At 46.5% G+C, this 22,242-nt stretch overlaps 1 protein-coding gene across 8 annotated transcripts in view; it reads left to right on the top strand.

Moving 5' to 3' along the window:
- Positions 1-22,242, top strand: part of stan (Protocadherin-like wing polarity protein stan) — a 78,262-nt gene that overhangs the window by 46,802 nt on the left and 9,218 nt on the right. For all 8 annotated transcript variants that reach the window (XR_016270588.1, XR_016270587.1, XR_016270586.1 and 5 more), the window contains 3 exons: positions 1,508-1,570; positions 12,837-14,573; positions 14,642-21,980. Coding sequence is in view for 4 of the 8 variants with exons in the window: in XM_089471697.1 (XP_089327823.1) it covers positions 13,055-14,573; positions 14,642-21,980 (8,858 nt within the window). In the remaining 4 variants the exon portion in view is untranslated. The remainder of the gene's footprint in view (positions 1-1,507; positions 1,571-12,836; positions 14,574-14,641; positions 21,981-22,242) is intronic.

The following is a 22,242-nucleotide window of genomic DNA, read 5'->3' as shown; positions in this document are numbered from 1 at the left end:
AGCCGCAGCAAACAGCAGTTACACAAGTAGCTTCAGTTGCACTGTCAACTGGTCTACACTTTACACACTTCACACACACACACACACACATCTGCACATCTACACATATCCCACGCACACACACTTAAGTAGCAGCCACTCGCATTAATAACGAGTGAAAGAGTTTGCGTTGCTCCGCTCACAAAAGTATGCAAGATGTAACTTATGACTCTGACAGTTACACACACACAAACACACTCACACACACAGACTCCCACTTCCACTCCCACACACACGGCCAGCCAATGTGGTTGCTATCTTTACTGTTTTTGCAATTCATATGCCAGCTGTGCGCTTATTTATGCCAGCAAGTTTTTCGTGTAATCAAGTCCTACCTCCTGCCCAATGGCTGCCAAAGGGTATATTACATTACATTTTCTTGGAATTTCAAGTGGCACTCGGCAGAGAAAGTACTAAACTAGCAATCATTTGCCGTAACTTGACTCAACTTAACTATCTCAAATTTATTTCAACTTTTAAGTTGACTTCCAGCGTAATTTAATTTCTATCCTTAATGAATTTTTATGCAATTTAAATGAAATATTTGTGAAGCATTTATTTGGAATAAATTGTAGTTTAAAGTTTCCATGTTTTTATCAATTTTAATCCAAAAAGTTTTTTTTTTTTTTTTTTTTTGTTTATTTATTTTGAATTACAAAATATCTTAAAAGGCAACGCTTTGTCAAACGAATCCCAAACATATGAAATATATAAGATAAAACTGCTACATAGCTAAAAAAAAAAAAAATCAATTTTAAAAATAATATTAAAAATAAACAAAAATCTTAATTTAGACATATAATATTTCAATTTTGTTTTAAACAATTTTTGTTTGTTTTGGGTTTTGTATTTTTCAATAAATTTTATTTAATTAATTTTAATTTAAGTTAAATTCTAATTTAGGGCATATATATTTTTAAAATATTTTTTTAGGTATATACAAAAATTTATTTATTTTTTATTAATTTTTTTTTTGCCCTGATTTCCACCTTTTAAAAAACCAAAAGCAAATTTCATTTTGCATTTACCCAAAACATCTATATGATGTTGAAAGACTACAGGACATTTCTTAGTCGAGCATACCCAAACTCATTTGATCCGGCAAAAGTTAATTTTCTAGTTGAGCCACTTGACAGACGACATAAAAGCAGTAAATTTTGGTAGGCTTTAGTGGAGTTGATGATAAAAGTTTGGGCATTTTAGGCATTTTAAAACAAACTTCGTATATCCTGATTCGCTTTGTTTATCTCTCTGCACTAATCGTAACCTTAGTATCTGTTGAACAACCGCCGCCTTGACTCCCACTAATTAGTGGCCAGTCGTTGTTGCCAGGAATTTGATCGACTTGCCATTGTCAGTCCCGTCCATCAATGCTGCTAATTAGATGTTGTTTGGACTGTCACTTGCAGCTCGACTTCGACTTGCGCTCATATCAATGTCTCTAATTTGATGTTTTTGTTCTTTGCAGCTTCAATATGTGCGCACTAGGGATTGATTGTGGACCCGATAATTGCTGTAATTCCGTTAAAAGGTAAGTGAGATACGTAATTCGTCAGTTTTTTTGCTGCCAACTGTTGCCACTTGCAGCATTAACTAAGTGGATTACATTGCGCATACGCCTCGTTGTCTGGGTGGGTCTGAGTCTGGGCCTGGGGTCTGTGTCTGACCATGCCTGTTGCTAGACCAAAGACACACTGCCATACCCATGCCATTATTGATAATGGCTGCCATTGTTTCAGCTGTCATGGAAGCTGCTGTTGTTCCACTTTTACTTGACAGAGACTCGTATATCTCGTTGCTGCAGCAACACCAACAGCAACAGCAGCAGCAGCAGCAACAGCTTAAATCGCATTTGTCGCTCCATCTCAGCACTGTTTGTTGTTCTCTGATACCCTGTAGGAAGCAAAATGGGCATGAAGAGGCAGTTGGAATATACAAGTATAAGCTATCATTAAATCTGTTGGGATGTAGCTTTGGGCAGTTCTAAGAAAAAATTCAAGGAATTTAATTGCTTTTTATGGCGTCGCTTTTTTATAGCGGGAGTTGTCTTTGGGTCTCTTCTCCTAGTCAACCTATCTCTCAATCTGTTCTACTGTTAGAAGTCAGGGAGATATTTCTATGAATAGACGTTTCGTGGAAGATCTCCAGCACATGAAACTCAAGCCTGCCATAATCAAATTCCAATAGACTTTAATTGTTTTATTTATAACAAGTTTGTCTTTCCTACTTTTTGGGGTATCTCTTAGTACAACTGATGCTTCAATCTGGACAAAATAATTCTTTGAATAAATATTACTTTTAATTTTTATTTTTATTTATTTATTTATTTATTTTTTTTCTTAATTTTACAATATAGTTTAAGGCTTTAGTCTAGTTTAAAGTGCTGTAACTATAAATGATAGCCCTACCAATAGACGTTTCTAGGATCATCCTAGTGTTGTTTGCCTTTCTTAATTTTTGGATATATCACAGTTTAAGCAATTTTTGCTTATCTTAGGTATTTCATTTTTTCCAGGGCATCTCTTAGTCTACACCATTTCAGCGTGTGTTTGTTGCCTTGCTGTGAATCATTAGCAAAGCTGATAGCACTTATTGTCGGTATGTGCATTGAAATGCTTTCAATTAATTGATATCTGCACGAAACTCTTTCACATTCTTCTACACAGCAACAAACTAGCATATATAGCAGATATCCTTATATACATATGTATGTGTATTTGTCAAAATGACTTTCATTTTAGCTTGACAATTTAGTTAGCGACGTCTTGAGTGACTGCACAGTCAATTTATTTAAATCGCTTTCGAGTTTATAGAGATTAATGTGGCACTTTAAGTCCCTCGCCCAGGGCAATGTCCCATAGAGCTGTATAAATTTGCCATAAAGCTGTTGAACGCCATTAAGCTGGCATTAACATAAGCATAGCCAACTATGCCAACTATAAATTAAATAAATTCAATGGAATTTACGCTTCAATGCGTGACCCACATACACGACAGGAGTGTGTAATGAAGTTCTATGCGTGTGTGTGTGTGTGTGTGTGTATGCACGTGTGTTAGGAGTATCATTGTATATCAGTTGATAGCTTTTGCTGGCGTCTTTTCATTCACACAGTCATACACACACGCACACACACTCTCGCACAGTGGCAGCACATTTCCGGCAGCCATTGTTCTGTTGATTAAGCGTTGCCATATGTTGCGAGTGCCTTTGCTGTCACAAAACTTAATTGCAAACAACGCAACGCAGCGTGTCAGCCACAAAGCGAGACAAGTCGTCTCTGAGCTGAGTTTGAGTAGAGCAAGCAACCCGCTGCTGCTGCTGTTGTTGTAGCTGTTGCTGTTGCTGATTCTACTCCTGCTGTTGCTGCTTCTCCTTTGTACTTTGATCTATGGCCGCTGGCAATGTTTATCATTTGAGATTTAACAAAGCGCACGGCTGCATTTCAATTAACTCGAGGGCTCAGCACAAGTTAAACAGATGCCAGCTACTCGCCTGCTCAGCTCCCCATCCCTCTCCTCTCCTCTCCCCTCCACTCCACTCCACTCCACTTCACTATGTAACTCAGCTGCACTCACTCACGCACGGCGATACAACTCTCGACTTCTGTTTGCTCTAGTTATGTACGCACTTTGCTGGTCATTCTCTGTGCGACTTCTAAAAAAAAAAAAAAGAAGTTGGAAAATCGTAGCATACTTTTCAGCGCCGCAGAATGACTCAACTTTTGCCAGGACATTTAGCTGGCTTGCGGGCTTAAATGTAAAAATGTAGTTTCATTTTCCAGCTTGATCCGGACAAATTTATTGCGCAAAAACTTTCTGCACCGAGTTTAAGAGAATCTCTAGTTTTTCTCGACTTTTTGTTGTTGTTGTAGTTGTTAGATTGTAGACAATCTCTCTGCAATTGTCGCACATTAATTGCCAGCACCGTCGCTTATTGATTTTTGTGTCACACGGCTGCAGCTAGCTGAAACTTTTTGGGCAACACTTTTTCTTGCTCCACGTTGGCCACGTAGACGCGGCACAATTAAATGGAAAATGTCAGCCAGCTGACAGCGGCAAATAAATTCCACGATACGCGCCAATTGCCACAAGCCACTAATGAAGTGCTCAACTAGTAGGCGAATTCTTAAAGCTTTCGCTTGCCTCCATTTCATTCGTTTTTCCTTTTTAGCTGTGGCTGCTGCCTCTGGCAGCTGCATGACTCTGTCTTGATTTGCATTTAAATTTAAATATATATAGATGTATATATACATATACTAAATACACTTTGTATAGCCATAATATATGGCTGCTTGGGGCCAGCCTCTGCTGCGCCGAGTCTTGTCTATTGCTACCCACTCGAAACTCTAGGCAGAGCCATAAATTTTGCATTGCGTATAAGTAGCCTGAGTAGCGTCGTATTTATAAAGTATGTACAAAGTATATGTATATGTGTGTATGTACGGAGTGAGTGTGCCTGCCTGGCAAACATTAAATATAATAAATAGAGAATTTTATTTTCTATTTGTCTTCACATTTCTTCTTCTTTTTTTTCGTGCTGATAATGGCAGCAGTTAAGCTGCCTCTGCCTATCATAACTATTAAATGTACATGACAACTTTTTAATCTCTTGATGCATTTTACAGGAAATGTGATTTAGATAAAGAAAATACATGCTGTTAAGGCAATAAATCTTTTGAGTGAGAGTAAAAATCAAGGAGGGAATGCTTATAGCTGAAGTTTTCTGAACTGTGCCAACTGTATTATAAAAACCATGTTCAACAACTTTTAATTGAGAGCTGAAATTTACCAGGAAGCCAGAGAGAACATTAAGCAATCGAAGATAATGAAAAGAGAGATCTTACGGCTTTGAGTTGTACAAATATTAATTAAATAGATGCCTTTATAAGGCAAAGAGAGAGCAGCAAATAAGTAAAAGTGGCACTGCTGGACTAGGAGATACCCTGAAAGATTTTACATTTCAATCAGTTTGGGTTTCTTTTAGGCTCAGAAATTGAAATCATGTTCAATGGGCTCAGGGTATAAAAAGAGCTTTGGGTTTAAATGCAAAAGTAAGAGTATTCTAGGTCGATGTGCCCGAATAAGAGCTACCTTGAACCCAATGCACACATATACCTGAACCTAGAGTAAGAAAAATGTATTATTTAAAAACTTCTTTTATAAGAAGAATTTCAGTACATAGAATAGTCATTTAGCTGATCCTTGAATGACATTTACTAAAGAAAAACATTCACAGCATAACATCTGCATTCAGCTTATCCTTTACTATAGCAAATGTATTATTAAATAATTTTTACTAAAGCAAGAAATGGACATTCAGCTTATTTCGTATCTTCATTTGGTTGAAATTCATTTAAGGAATATATTTTAATTTAAATTATCGATTATTATCGATTAAAAATGTATTATTATTTGTATTGTCAATGCTCATATCATTTCCCTATTGAGCAGAGCTCCATTTCCAGCGAATAGAGAATTATATATTTGAAAGCTTAGCACTTTAACCTTGTACTAAATTCTAGTTTAAATATATTATATATAACTTTCACACAGTTAGTTAAACTGCTATTTAACATTTCAAACAATCTACAATTAAGTATGAACAGCTTTGCTTAATTTGATAAACTTTCATTCTAAAGTAACTGGAACTAAATAAAAACTTTCAGCTCTGAAAACTATGTTTACTATAAATTGCAGCATTTAAAATGAAAATAATAATAATAATAACACTAAATAAAGAGAAGCGCAAAGCAATTGCAGAATTTGTACTCATGACAGATGCTGTGTCAGATTTATTAACATGGAAATGTGAGAAGTCTGGGGCACAGGTTTAATTTCACAAATTCTCAGCTCTGTTCGGGTTTGCTCTGCTCTGCTCTGCTTGGCTCTGTTTGGCTCTGCTTTGCTTGTTTGTAGTTCCTGTTATATTTAGAGTTTTGTCACGCCGCTGGCACATTTTTAATTTGTACACCATGTTGCACGTCTAGTTGTAGAGTGAGAGAGTGGGAGAGGGAGGGAGAGGGGCCATACTTCCCTCTCTACATACATATACGGACCTGCAAGTGTTTTCGACTAGTTTCTATGCACAATTCTATGCAAACAAGCAGCCAGCAGAGACTGAACACAATTGTTGCCGTTTAAACTCAATTGCATTTCTGTGTCTGCGTGGCGCGCGCAGCGAGGCTGATGGGGGCAGATTGGGAGGCGGCTGTGCCACAAACATCTCGAGTCGACTCCTTTGGCTCACGCTCATTCTTGTTGATATTGTTTGGTTGTTGGTATTTCTTTTGTTGCCGCTTCCAGCAGTTTTTCCTTGTTGCATGTCCAACAAAAGTGGAATAAAGTTGTTGTTGTTGTTGTTGTTGTTGCATCATGTACTTGTGCTTGTTCGTTCAGCTTGCATTGCTGTGGCTGCTGTTTCCGCTGCCTTGGCCCCGTTTCCTGCCCGGCCTGAAATCAATAAAATTTATATATTTATGTGCAGTGCGCTGCGTATACGCAATATTTCAGCTTTAATGCCACATTAATTGTCACTAAGCATTCGCTGTTCGGGCTAAAAGCTCAAATTAATTTGCTGCAAAGTGTTTGGCATCTCCCAAAACACAGACACACGCACGCACGCACACACACAAATACCATTGGCATTTAATAGACTCTGGCAGTGAGCACTCAAGTTGCGGCAACTAAAAAAGCGTATCTGTGTATGTGTGTGTGTGTGTGTGTGCACAGTCGGCTGCACATGCTCCTTTGGGGGGACTCAGATAGCACAGGACTCCTGCCACGTATTACGTATACGCAGCATGGCTCCACCTTTTTCTCTCACTCGCAACTAATGCGCTTTTAATGCAGTAAAATGCTGTCTGCAGGTGTTATTATTATACTCATTGTTATTGCTATTGCTATTGTTGTTGTTGCTGTTGTTGTAGTTTCTGTTCTGCTGCCGGCACTAATAACATTTGGAATATTCCCTTATTGTGTCTAGACCGGAATCGCATTTCCGGCACGCAAACCTGCCAGACGAATTTTATTGCATCTCATGTTTGTTTGCTCGCTTGTAGTTTTCATAAACATGCCAATCCCACCCTTGCGCGCTTATGAGCTGGCAAATTAGCCAGCAATTTATGGAAATTAAGTTGAACATGTGTCACACACCCAAAAGAGAAAAGAAAAGTAAAGCAACTAATTTAATTGTCTGCTGACAGCTGTTGACAGAGTAAGAAGTAAAAAAGGAAAGAATGTTACAGTCAGTCGTTAAATTGCATGGAGCTCCAATAACAGTCCGAGTTATAGACAGTCAGAGATTAACAAGAGTTAACTATTGTGACTCGATCCGACTCAATTCCTATTTGTATGCTAACCCAAGGTTAAACATTAGTGCAATGTTAACTCAATGTAAAGTAATATTCAGCTGCCTATTAATTTCTGTGTGCCATTTCATAAGAGCAGAAATGAGCAGAAGGCAGCTGAATATGGTTATAAAATCGTCTAAAAATACGCTAATTCTGGAGAGTGAAAGATTGATAATAATCAATTTTATTGACTCGATCCGATTTTTAAAAAAATTCAAAATTTCAATATTTTATAAATAAAATATCAGACGTATCAAAAATGGCATAGCTTCAGCTAGGAAGGAAATAGTACCCCATATAGAGGTAAGCCAAGTTCAAGAGAATCAAAGTTCCCCTGCTAAATATCTGCAATGCTCTCATCTATTTCTACTCATATATCTACAATAATCACTTCACGCTGCACTGCTCAGATATCAATGGTAAAGTCTTGGACGCTGAATGGACATCAAATATGCATCCTCTTCCAGCTTGAGCGAAGTGCTCTTACTTTAATTATTGTTATTATTAGCAAACGTGGTATTTATTGCGTGTTTGTTATGCTGTTTGTTTCATGCCAGCCACGCCCACAATGTGTGTCCGCACGTAATTGATTTGCTTGTGCGTGGGTGTATGCATGTATTTGTATTTCCTGTTGCAATGGCCCAATTATATTTAAGCTATGCCAATTTCGTTTGCTTCAGGCTAATTAAAGCAACAGCAACAACAACAACAGCAACAAGCGCAACAAAGCCATCAAAGCAAATTGCCCAAGTGACAATAATGAGACGCCTAATGTTGATCAATTTTCATTAGCCAGAGCAAGCAGTTACCCGCCCTCCTGCTCCTGCTCCTGCTCTAGCTCCTGCTCCAGCTACTGCTGCTCCTCTTCCTATCTCTCTTAACTGCTTAAACAAAGCAAATTTCAAAAATTTCTGACTCCTGCTCTGCCACGCCTCTCTACCTTCGCCCGTCGACACTCTAAAAATTCAAAAAAAAAAAAAAAGAACCAAAAAAAAAAAACAGAAACTTTCTCAAAAAAAAGCAAAACTTGGGCGCTCATTAGCTGTAAGCTCAAAGACAAAACAAGCTGACAGGGCCACGCCACGCCCACCGCGCCCACAGCGCAGCTATATATATACATATAGATGTATATATTAAAATTGTATCAAGCTTAACGTTGACTTGGCTTTGTTTTATTTTTGGTTTCTTTTAGTGTTCGCTGTTTGCTTTGCATTTTAGCTTGAAGTGCGCTGAAATTTTATCAGTGCTCAGAGAGGGAGACAGATAGAGAGAGGGGGAGAGGGAGAGAGCGAAAAAAGTTTTCAAGACACGGCTCAGAGCAGGACGCTTGGGGGCTGATGTTGAGCTGGCTTGGGTTGGTTTGGGTTGGGCTGAGTCTGGGGCGGGTGATAAGTTCCGTAGTTGGGGGGTGTGGCATATATAATTTCAGGTAACGCAAAGATGTCGCTACTTAAAAAAGTTTCCCGCTGTCTCGTAAAATTCGCATGTTTATGGCGAGGGTGACGGCATTTGGCAACCCTTTTCTTTTTCTGAATGCTACAAGTAAACACCTTGGAGTAACTATAGCTGAGAGCCAGGCAGCCCTGCACACACACACCCACACACACGCACAGCTGGTGTATATTACATGTGACAAATTTTGGCTGGCTTCTTGAATTTGACAGCTCATTTTCAGCTGACTGCGTGCGTGTGTGTATGTATGTGTGTGTGTGTGTGTGTTGATAGGTTTTCACCAGTGACGCCATCTTAAGACAAAAACGAAGCCATATATATACATATATATCCATATATATCATATCAACATATCAGCTGCGCCACATTACCTCGATAGCTACAACCTATGCCCTAGGCCACACTCCACTGTAGGCTCCACAGCGGCTCCATCTCCTCGAGACAAGCTGTAATTCGGCTTTGCCATTGCCTTGGCGCATTGTTAATTGGGGCTGCGTCAGTTGCGTTCATTAATTATGCATCCAAAGTGCCAAAATGGGAGGCACGCTTCAAATTGTAATTTATGTCGAAAACTAGGCAGCACACTTTGCAACACTGGCACACACACACATACATATACAGTTACACTTTACAGCACTGGCACATACACTCCACGCTACACTCTGCTTCTTAGTTTTTATATAAAACATTAATTAGTTCCGCAACAGTCGCGATAAAATGTTCTCTGCAAATAGTTTGCGCCAAGCTGTGCATAACACAACAGCAGCACAGGCCGCAACAACTAGAAGAAGAAGAACAACAACAACAGCAACAACAACTATTACTACTACTACCACTACTAAACGTTATGCATTAAGAATTTTCAAAGCGGCGCCTTAACATTTTCACACCTGAGCGCATCTGACACATGTCGTTGGGTTTTCTCTATAAGCAATATAGGGTATTCAGTGGGCCCTAGATTTGCGCTTTACATATGAAGTAAACTTAGTTTGACTTCAGTATTAAATTTCGCAAAATAAATCTTTCAAATGTAGTTTGATTATAAAACAAATAACAATTCCTTTAAAACGAAAAAAATAAATAAATTAATGAAAGGTATACTAATAATAATAATATACTCAAGCTACATTTTTCCATTGATAAGATTTAATTTATTTTTTAATAATTATTATTTATTTATTTATTTATTTTTATTTTATTTTATTTTATTTTTTGTATGATCAAACTGTACTTTAAAGAATAATATTTCATAATGCAGCCAATTACTGACTATATATGAATCATAAGTAAATAATGTATTTTTCTTAGTGTATATAAATCAACTTAGCTCCCTCACTCACTCAAGATGTGAGTCTACTAATTGTCCTCTAATAACTACAGATCTAATGCCCAAGTCTTATTCAATTCATGCCTCATATAAGATATTAAAAATCTTATTTCTAGTTAATATCCAATCCAAGTTTTCTCGTTCATCTCCATTGAGTTTCCTCCATCAGTAGAGCAACCAATCTTCGTCTAGCTAAAAATCAGTTAATCAAATTTTTCTTACGTATTACTGTTGCTGTTCTTGTCGCTGTTGTTGTTGTTGTAGTCAGCGTGTGAAAATTTCATAATTTCATGTTGTTGACTTTTGATGCCGCGCTGCAGTTTTCATATATTATTTCGCTTGTTTTTTTTTTTTTTGTTTCTGTTTCAAGCTTGGCGTAGCATGAAAAGAGCTCGCATTTAGTTGGGCGTACGCTCGTTGACTACCAATCGCAGCTGGCAGCGGCACACCCCAAGCATGCACACACACACACACACACGCACACATGGCTGCCACAACAATAACAACAAAGCACGCCTCATGTCTGGCAGCCGTCTCGACTTTGCATTTTTCATAAAGCGCGCGCGCTCGCTGCGCGTTCAAGCTGAAATTTTAATTAAACATGTTAACACTGCAATTAAAAGTGAGCTTAACGAAAGCCCACAGAGTGGGCCGAGTGAGGAGGCGAGCAGGAGGGGAGCAGAGGGCGTACGCCTCTCCTTTAGGGGCAAGCATAAATTTCTGGTAGCTGAACTGCATCGTTTCGTATGCAGTGAGGCGCAACGGGACGAAAGCGCAACGTGGGAAAACTTGTATGAGTCAGTGTATGTATGTGTGTGTGTGTCTCCCTCTGTGTGTGTGTGTGTGCCGAAATAAAGTCCCGTTGCTCGTTAGGGGCATAAAATTGAAATTGAACACTCGAGCTCTTATATGGAATTATTCATTATCCCACTCTGACCCATGCCACTCTTGCCCCTTGGCCATGTTGTACCCTCTTGGGGGAAGGGCGCTGCACTTTTGACACTCGACCAGTGTTGGTAAACGCGTGTGCATGTGTACTGGCACTGGTGCACTGTTAATTAGCCCGTAAATGAGCTCGGCAATGCGCATTAGCGAGCCGCTGCTCTCTGCCCAAATCGAATTGCATTAAATTTTCAAAAACTTTGTTGATAATGGAGCTCTGTGTGACAGTCGGTCATTCGAGCTGCCACACACACACTCACACACACACACAGACAGAGCTGCGGCGCTTTGCTGGCTGCTTTGTGCAATGTATGGTGAGAGTGTGTTATCTGATTAAGCTGTATTTCAGTTGCGGGGATCCTGAAATAATACTTCAAAGGTATAGAGAGAACGAGATGGGGATAGAGATAGAGCTCACAACAAAGGGGAGCTGGCTGATAAAAATTGCTAAAATCAAATTTTTCAAGCTTCATTTTTAGCAGAAAATGAAAAGTTTTGGGTTTCAACTTACTCGCTTTCATATGAACGACAAAATGAAATTAAAAACTCTCTCTATCTCTCTCTTCCTCTCCTTGTCGTTGTTCTTTGTTCCCATGTCCTCCGCTTGCGAAGCTGTCAACATAAATTTCTGAGTGCAAACAGTAAACAGAAGGATTTTAATACCCTATAAATATGAAATGTGAACACGTTGCACTAGCGGTGACTCAGAGTTGGTTAGCTTAAAGAATTCTTCAATTTTATATGTATATAATTATTCATTTAGTGAGATATATAAAAAGTTGAATGGCAATCAAAATTAAAAAAAAAAAAAAAAAAATCGTATGATTCATAATTTGATGAGTCTTCTGTTGCAGCTGTAAAATTTATTTATCTTATATATTTTTAAAATATTTTTTCATATAAAAATATATACAACAAATATTTATATCAAATAAACATTTCCGTTCTACAATATATACTAAAAATATTTCTAAAATTATTTATTTATATTTAAAGGAAGTATTTATATATATATATTAGCCAATAAATTTATTTAATATGTAAATAATATATAAATAATATATGTATATGAAATAAATTTTTTTGGCAGCTGCAATAGAAATTATCAAAATTTAGCCTCTAAAAATAATTATGTTAAACATGAAATATATTACTTTAGTATATTTGTATATATATTTGATATAAATATTTTTAGTAAAAACTTTTTATTTATTATATTTTTTTTAATAATTATAAATTAAAATTTTTTAGCAGATGTGATTCGTAATTGTTATGCATAATCTATTTGAGTATATATTTATTTTTATTATTTATAAGCTCCATGCCATTCAAATTTGAATTCATTATAATAAATATTACAATAGACCACATCTGCATTTCTCTACATAGAGGGCATCTCTCAGTCACTGTCGAGTAGTTCATAAAGTTGTGTTCGTGTTTAATTAAGCCAAAAGGCAGCATTGAAGCTGTCAGCAGCTGTGACAGATTCGGTTCCCTGGCCCGGTTTGACAGCGTGGCGTATGCGTCATATTTGCCTGGTGTATGTCGAAAATTGTTGCCTACTTTTGAGCGCTGATTTAATTTATGGCTTACACAGGCAGCCACCATGTACACGACTCTATGAGTGACTGTGGCATGGATGTGTGTGCCTGTGTGTATGTTTGTATATTCATTTATATGAATCAATTGCTAACTTGCCTTCACTTTGCTCCTTTTACTCCACACAGGCAATGCAGCGCACCAATGATAATTGAATAGAGGCATTAATTGCGCTGTGGTTTGTTTGCCATTCAAGCCGCACACACACACACACACACTCAAACTCGAACACGCCCACATAACCACACACACCCACACACAGACAGAGGCGCACACACACTCATATTGAGGTGCAGAGACCTCTCACAACGGATATCAACAAGGAGGATAATCAACAGCCGTTGCCATGCAAATAAAGTCGACTCCTTGGCTGCATTGGTCGTGGCTCTTGCTCTGGCTACAGCTGGCCACCCACCTGGTCCACATAACGGGCTACCTAATCATCGTGCATGAGGAGACGCCGCCGGGCGCCGTCATCTTTAATGCGTCCGTCTATAAGCTGGGCTCGGAGCGGCATTATAAAATCAATGCTCACAAGTCGGCGAACTTTGTGCATCATCTAGTCTCGGTCAGCCACAAGGATGGCCAAATCCAGTTGAAGAAGTCGCTCAAGTGCGACGGCATCTACTACCCGAATCTGTTTACCTTCTACGTGGACTCCACATCGAATCGCCTCAGATCGATCGACTACTACAGCCTGCCGGTGCGCATTTTCATCTCGGGCCACAGCTGCAACGAGGATCGACGCATCGAGCAGGAGCTCCATCATCTGCATCACTTCGAGGAGGAGGACAACACGGGCTATTCGAAGCGACGTCGGCGTCGCAGCGCCCAGCTGCTCCAGCTCGATGGCAATCAGCTGGAGCTGGCCTACAGCCAGAATAGCACCGACTTCCGAGCCGGAGATCTGATCTTTGGCAATAGCTTCGACAACGAGATGCGGCATCGCATACTCAGCCGCAAGCGTCGCGCCACCGCCACCGATCCGCTGCAGCTGCAGCCCGCACTGCATCGCCGCATCACGGATGCCAAGCAATGGATATCCGAAACATACGCCTCCTATGCCATACACACGACAGACAAGTGGAACCAGATCTGTTTGAGGAAGTCGCAGTTCATCAACAACCTGAACGCCTTTCTGCCCAAGTCCGTGTGCCAGCACTGCAAGGTGAACTTTCTGGACGTGAACGACGAACGCTTTGCGATCGAGCACCAGAATCGCGATCTGGTGGCCAGTCGGGATGTCTGCATACACGAGTCGATGTGGAAGGTCAGCATCACGTTCAACATACGCTGCAACCGGAACGATATCGTCGACTCGGATCATCGCCTGAAGATCGTCTATCACCATCAGGAGTTCAATGACACGGACATTGCGAAGCGCGTGCGGCGCGAGCTACGCAATCAGTCGCCCTATTTCGAGCAGGCGCTCTACGTGGCCTCCGTGCTGGAGGAGCAGCCCTCGGGCGCTGCTGTGACCACGGTGCGGGCACGTGATCCCGAGGACTCGCCTGTGGTCTACTCGATGGTCTCGCTGCTGGACTCGCGCTCACAGTCGCTCTTCAAAGTGGACTCACGCACGGGTGTTGTCACGACATCGGCTAGCCTGGACCGCGAGCTCATGGATGTGCACTACTTTCGGGTGGTGGCCACCGACGATAGCTTTCCGCCACGCAGCGGCACCACCACGCTCCAGGTGAACGTGCTCGACTGCAACGACCACAGTCCCACCTTCGAGGCGGAGCAGTTCGAGGCGAGCATACGTGAAGGCGCCACGGTGGGCTCCACGGTGATTACGCTGCGCGCCACAGACCAGGACATCGGCAAGAATGCGGAGATCGAGTACGGCATTGAGGCCGTCACTGGTGAGTACCCGCATAGAACCCGCTAGATCCCTTTAGCCATTCCCATCCTTACACTCTCTTCCCACTAGATGGCCTAGGTGCCGCCCAGGACCAGGAGATGCCCATCTTTCGCATCGACTCGCGCTCGGGCGTCATCTCCACGCGCAGCAGCCTGGATCGCGAGGCCTCCGACAGTTATCATTTGCTCGTCACCGCCTCGGACATGGCTGCCGCACAGAGCGAGCGCAAGACCGCAACGGCCAGTGTGATGGTAAAAATCCTGGATGACAATGACAACTATCCGCAGTTCAGCGAGCGCACCTACACCGTCCAGGTGCCCGAGGATCAGTGGGGCGACGACAACACCGTCGCCCACATCCGAGCCACCGATGCGGACCAGGGCAACAATGCTGCGATTCGCTATGCCATCATTGGCGGCAATACGCAGTCTCAGTTCTCCATAGACTCGATGAGCGGAGATGTGAGTCTGGTCAAGCCGCTGGACTACGAGAGCGTGCGCAGCTATCGCCTGGTCATACGTGCCCAGGATGGGGGTAGCCCGTCGCGCAGCAACACCACCCAGCTGCTGGTCAATGTGATCGATGCCAATGACAATGCCCCACGCTTCTACACCTCACAGTTCCAGGAGAGCGTGCTGGAGAATGTGCCCGTGGGCTACAACATCATCCGGGTGCAGGCCTACGATTCGGACGAGGGCGCCAATGCGGAGATCAGCTACAGCATTTCGGAGCGCGATGACAATTTCCCGCTGGCCGTTGATGCACGCACTGGCTGGGTGCAGACGATCAAGCCGCTGGATCGCGAGGAGCAGAATCGCTTTGCCTTTCAGGTGGTGGCCAAGGATGGGGGTGTGCCGCCCAAGTCGGCCAGCTCCTCGGTGGTGATCACCGTGCAGGATGTGAACGACAATGATCCCAGCTTTAATCCCAAGTACTATGAGGCCAATGTGGGTGAGGATCAGCCGCCGGGGACGCCTGTGACGACAGTCACTGCCACCGATCCGGATGAGGATTCGCGTTTGCATTACGAGATTAGCACCGGAAATACACGTGGACGCTTCGCCATCACTTCACAGAATGGCCGTGGCCTGATAACCATAGCCCAGCCCTTGGACTACAAGCAGGAGAAACGCTTCCTGCTGACGGTTACGGCCACCGACTCGGGCGGACGCTCCGATACGGCCACAGTGCACATAAACATCACGGATGCGAACAACTTTGCGCCCATCTTCGAGAATGCGCCGTACAGCGCTCCGGTGTTCGAGGATGCGCCCGTGGGCACCACAGTGCTCGTGGTCTCAGCCACCGACAGCGACGTGGGCATTAATGCTCAGATTACCTACTCCCTGAACGAGGAGAGCATCAACGGGCTGAGCAGTCCCGATCCGTTTACGATTAATCCACAGACGGGCGCCATTATAACCAGTGCCCCACTGGACAGGGAAACGACGAGCGGATATCTACTCACGGTCACCGCTAAGGATGGCGGCAATCCCTCGCTCAGCGACACCACGGACGTCGAGATCAGCGTCACGGATGTGAATGACAATGCGCCAGCCTTCAAAAATCCCCTCTATCAGGCCTCCATATTGGAGGATGCGCTGGTGGGCACCTCGGTGATACAGGTGTCGGCCAGTGATCCGGACATCGGACTGAATGGACGCATCAAGTACCTGCTCAGCGATCGTGATGTGGAGGATGGCTCGTTTGTGATTGATCCCACGTCGGGCACAATACGCACGAATAAGGGATTGGATAGGGAGAGTGTGGCCACCTACCATCTGACGGCCATAGCCGTGGACAAGGGCTCCCCGCCCTTGTCTTCCACTGTGGAGGTGCAAATCCGTCTGGAGGATGTCAACGATTCTCCGCCAACGTTCGCCTCCGACAAGATAACGCTGTATGTGCCCGAAAATTCGCCAGTGGGTTCGGTGGTCGGTGAGATTCATGCCCACGATCCAGATGAGGGTGTCAATGCGGTGGTGCACTATTCGATTATTGGCGGGGATGACTCCAATTCCTTTTCGCTGGTCACGCGACCCGGCTCGGAGCGTGCTCAACTGCTGACCATGACGGAGTTGGACTATGAGTCATCCCGTAAACGCTTCGAGCTGGTGGTACGAGCAGCCAGTCCTCCCCTGCGCAATGATGCTCACATTGAGATTCTGGTCACGGATGTGAATGACAATGCGCCGGAGCTGCGCGACTTCCAGGTGATCTTCAATAATTTCAGGGATCACTTTCCCAGTGGCGAAATCGGACGTATTCCCGCCTTCGATGCGGATGTCAGCGATAGGTTGAACTATCGCATTCTGTCCGGCAACAATGCGAATCTCTTGCGCCTGAATAGCAGCTCGGGTGGTCTGATATTGAGCCCTCAGCTCAACACAAATGTGCCCAAGTTCGCCACAATGGAGGTGTCCGTATCGGATGGCATCAACGAGGCGAAGGCCATCATGCAGCTATCGGTGCGCCTGATCACGGAGGATATGCTATTCAACTCGGTGACGGTGCGTCTGAATGAGATGACGGAGGAGGCATTCCTGTCGCCGCTGCTGAACTTCTTCCTGGATGGCCTGGCCGCCATAATACCCTGTCCCAAGGAGAGCATCTTCATCTTTAGCATACAGGACGACACGGATGTCACCTCTCGCATACTCAACGTCAGCTTCTCGGCCAAGCGGCCGGATGTCTCACACGAGGAGTACTACACGCCGCAGTATCTGCAGGAGCGCGTCTATCTGAATCGCGCGATTCTCGCCCGCCTGGCCACCGTGGAGGTGCTGCCCTTCGATGACAATCTGTGCGTGCGCGAGCCCTGCCTCAACTTTGAGGAGTGCCTCACGGTGCTGAAGTTCGGCAATGCTTCGGAGTTCATACACAGCGATACGGTGCTGTTCAGGCCCATCTATCCTGTGAATACCTTTGCCTGCTCCTGTCCAGAAGGCTTCACCGGCAGCAAGGAGCACTATCTGTGCGACACGGAAGTGGATCTCTGCTACTCGGATCCCTGCCAGAATGGCGGCAGCTGTGTACGCCGCGAGGGCGGCTTCACCTGCGTCTGCCCCGACACCCACACGGGCGCGAATTGCGAGACGAGCATCAATAAGCTGCGCCCCTGCGGCTCCGATGCCTGCGAGGGCGGACTGTCCTGCATGAACAACTATCTGAGCTCCCAGCCTCCGCCGTACACGGCTACGTGTGAGCTGCGAGCGCGTTCCTTCTCGCGCAACTCCTTCCTCACCTTTGAGAGCCTCAAGCAGCGACACCGCTTCAATCTGAAGCTGCGCTTTGCCACGGTGCAGGACAATGGATTATTGCTCTACAACGGCCGGTATAATGAGCTGCACGACTTCATTGCCCTGGAACTGTTGGATGGTCACATCAGCTTCTCCTTCTCGCTGGGCGATCGGAGTGAGCGCGTGGGTCTCGTCCAGCCCTCGAAGGTGTCGGACGGCCAGTGGCACGAGGTGGAAATCATTTACTTCAATCGCACTGTGACCGTCGTGCTGGACAAATGCGACACAGCGATTGCCCTGTCCGGGCAGCTGGGCGCGCCCTGGAACTGCGCCAATCAGACGACGCTGCGGCTGGACAAACGCTGTGCGCTGCTCACCGAGACCTGTCATCGCTTCCTGGATCTGACGGGTCCGCTGCAGGTGGGTGGCCTGCCACGCATACCCGCCCACTTTCCAGTGGCGAATCGTGACTTTGTGGGCTGCATCTCGGACCTGCGCATCGACGATCGTTTCGTGGATCTGAACTCGTATGTGGCGGACAATGGCACCATCTCGGGCTGTCCCCAGAAGTCGCCGCTGTGCGCCTCGGTGCCGTGCTTCAATGGCGGCAGCTGCCGCGAGGGCTGGGGCATCTACACCTGCGACTGCCCCGAGGGCTATGCGGGCAACAACTGCCAGGACAATATCCCTGCCCCGTGGCGCTTCTCCGGCGATGGCAGCCTGAGCTTCAATCCGCTGCTGCGGCCCATCCAGCTGCCGTGGCTGACGGCGTTTTCGCTGCGCACGCGGCAGGAGGACGCCTTCCTCATGCAGATACAGATTGGCCAGAACAGCTCGGCTGTCATCTGCCTGAAGCACGGCGTGCTCTACTACGTCTACGACAACGAGCCCATGTACCTGGCGGGCGCCTATCTCTCGGACGGCGAGTGGCATCGCGTGGAAATCAAGTGGGTGCAGGGCTCCGAGATCCAGTTCTCCGTGGACTATGGCCAGCGCACGGGCGCGGTGCCCATGTCGCAGAAGGTGCAGGGCCTCTACGTGGGCAAGATAGTGATGGGCAGCGTGGATGGCACCATTGGCGTTGTCCAGGACGCCGTGCCCTTCGAGGGCTGCTTGCAGGACGTGCGCATCGGGGCGAGCCAGGCGGTGCTCTCGCGACCTACCATACGGGAAAATGTCGAGGATGGCTGCGAGTCGCGCGCCCAATGCCCCAGCAGTTGTCCGGCCCATTCGAGCTGCTCCACCAGCTGGGATCGCGCCAGCTGCGAGTGCAGCGCCGGCTACGTGGGCACCGACTGCGCGCCCATCTGCACGGTGCAGCCGTGCGCCGCCGGTGTCTGCCGCGCCAATGCCAGCCTCTCGCGCGGCTACAGCTGCGAGTGCAACAGCACCTACCAGCATGGGGAGTACTGCGAGAAGACGCTGCAGCAGCCCTGCCCGGGCGGCTGGTGGGGCGAGCGCGTGTGCGGGCCATGCAAGTGCAACATCAAGCAGGGCTACCATCCGGACTGCAACAAGACGACGGGCCAGTGCTACTGCAAGACGAACCACTACCAGCCGCCGAACGAGACGGCCTGCTTGGCGTGCGACTGCTACTCGATTGGCAGCTTCAACAGCGCCTGCAACCGGCTGACGGGTCAGTGCGAGTGCCGCGAGGGCGTCATCGGGCGTCGCTGCGACTCCTGCTCCAATCCGTACGCGGAGGTAACGCTCAACGGCTGCGAGGTGGTCTACGACGCGTGTCCGCGTTCCTTTGCCGCCGGCATCTGGTGGCCACGCACGCCGCTGGGCAGCATCACCGTCGAGAATTGTCCGCTGCCGGCGCGCGGTAAGGGTCAGCGCAGCTGCGACAGCCAAACGGGCAGCTGGAGCACACCGGACATGTACAACTGCACCTCGGAGCCGTTTGTCGAGCTGCGCCGGCAGCTGTCGCAGCTGGAGAAACTGGAGCTGGAGCTGAACTCGTTCGTGGCCATCAAGATGGCGGAGCAGCTGCAGCACGCCTGCGAAGCAGTGGATCGCAGCGGGGTGAGCAAACCACCGGCGCCCAAGCACAACCGCAGATACAAAATGGAATCGTCCTTCCTGCTAAACGCAGGCGGTGCTGTCTGGTCGCACGAGCTGGACATGGACTATCTGTCCGATGAGCTGAAGTTCTCGCACGATCGCCTCTACGGCGCCGATCTCTTGGTCACCGAGGGCATCCTGCAGGAGCTGATCAACTATGAGCTAATGCAGAGCGGACTCAATTTGACGCACAGCCAGGACAAGTACTTCATCAAAAATCTCGTGGACTCGGCCAGCGTTATACTGGATCGCAAATACGACGCGGAATGGAAGCGTGCCACGGAGCTGATACAGCGGGGACCCGACGATCTAGTCGATGCCTTCAACAAGTACATGGTCGTCCTGGCGCGCTCACAGCACGACACCTACACGAATCCCTTTGAGATTGTGCAGCGGAATATGGTGCTGGGCCTGGACATAGTCACCACGGAGTCCCTCTTTGGCTATGAGCCGGAGCAGTTGAGCGAGTACCACAAGACAAAGTATCTGAAGCCGAACGCCTTTACCACGGAAAGTGTAGTGCTGCCGGACACGAGCGGCTTCCTGCAGCACTCGGCCAAGCAGAAGCCAGTGATTAGTTTCCCGAAGTATAACAACTACATACTGGACAGGCACAAGTTCGACCAGCACTCGAAGGTGCTGGTGCCGCTCGAGATGCTGGGCATAACCCCGCCGGAGAGCGATGAGGTGACCCAGGGCAGTCGTGGCAACGATTATCGCGCCATTGTCGCCTACGCCCAGTACAAGGATGTGGGTCAGCTGCTGCCGGATCTGTATGACGAGACCATTACGCGCCGCTGGGGCGTCGATGTGGAGCTGGCCACGCCCATATTGTCACTACAGATTCTAGTGCCGTCAGCGGAGCGGGAGCAGCAACGCCTGGAGATACCCTCACGCAAGATATCCTCAGCAACGGGATCATCATCCTCATCGTCCTCTGTGTCCTCTGGCTCCTCCAGCATGCCATCTGGAGGCTCTACGATCATACGCAGCTCGAGCAGCACGGAGCAACAGTTTGTCGAGGTCTTCGATGTGCCCAAGGCGCCGAGCAGCAGCAGCGAACAGCAAATCGAAGATATACGCATCACGGCCCACGAGATTCCACCGCCAGCCTCGGCGGAGCAAGAGGAGGCCAATAGCAATGAGGCCGTCGAGGTGGATAGTCCGCACATACGTCTCAATCTGGACGACATTGAGTTCCATGGCAATTCCGGCGAGGAGATCAGCGTCGACTCACCCGAGCAGCTGAATCCCAACTACGAGGGCAATGCGGACAGCAGCGAGCAGTCCAAGGGCGAGAACGAGGCCATCTATCGAGATCGTCGCCTGGTCAAGCGCCAGGTGGAGGTCATCTATCCCTCGGAGCAGCTGCAGAAGCCACAGCACATGGTCTATCGTTCGCTCGGCTCGCCGCATCTCTCGCAGCCCATCAAGCTGCAAATGTGGCTGGACATGGACGCCTCCCGCTTCGGGCCACGCTCCAATCCGCAGTGTGTGCGCTGGAACTCCTTCACCAATCAGTGGACGCGACTCGGCTGCCAAACGGAGATACCCGACTTTGATGGGGACTTTGCGCAGGTCTCCCACCTGCCCATCCTGATCAACTGCAGCTGCACGCACATCTCCAACTATGCGGTCATCGTGGACATCATTGATCCCGAGGATATACCCGAGCCCTCGCTGCTCGTCCAGATCACCTCGTACTCGGCCTTCATGGTATCGCTGCCCCTACTGCTGGGCGTCCTGCTCGCCCTCGCCCTGCTGCGCGGCCAGCAGACCAACTCGAACACCATTCACCAGAACATTGTGCTCTGCGTCTTCTGCGCCGAGCTCCTCTTCTTTGTGGGCATGCAGTCGCGCCGGAACCTGCTGGAGAACGAGTTCCCCTGCAAGCTGATTGCCATCTGCCTGCACTACTTCTGGCTGGCCGCCTTTGGCTGGACCACGGTCGACTGTGTGCACCTCTACCGCATGCTGACTGAAATGCGGGATATCAATCATGGTCCGATGGGCTTCTACTTTGCCATGGGCTACGGTGCGCCAGCTGTCGTCGTCGGCCTGTCCGTCGGGGTGCGAGCACATGAATACGGAAATAGTTTATTGTAAGTACAGTTAATATTTCTTTCCAAACTGAGTTTAACTCACTCCCGACTAGTTAAATCACATCTCTGCTCTAAATGCCTTTCTATGCGATTCTCAAATTATGATTCCCTCTTTTAAAGAATTTTTACTCTCTGAATCAATCGAAAATTGGCAAAGCTTTACACAATAGTTTAGACCGAAGCTAGCGGGGTAGAGCCCTATAACGATATAAGCATGCCGAATAGCATAAGCTAACATATATTGGGGAGATTATGAATGTCA

This window comes from Drosophila arizonae, chromosome 5 (assembly GCF_054131065.1).
Source record: "Drosophila arizonae isolate 15081-1271.41 chromosome 5, UAZ_ARI_1.0, whole genome shotgun sequence".
In the NCBI taxonomy this organism is placed as follows: Eukaryota; Metazoa; Arthropoda; class Insecta; order Diptera; family Drosophilidae; genus Drosophila; species Drosophila arizonae.
Note: the sequence above shows the minus strand (reverse complement) of the source record. Positions and strands in the feature narration are given on the sequence as shown.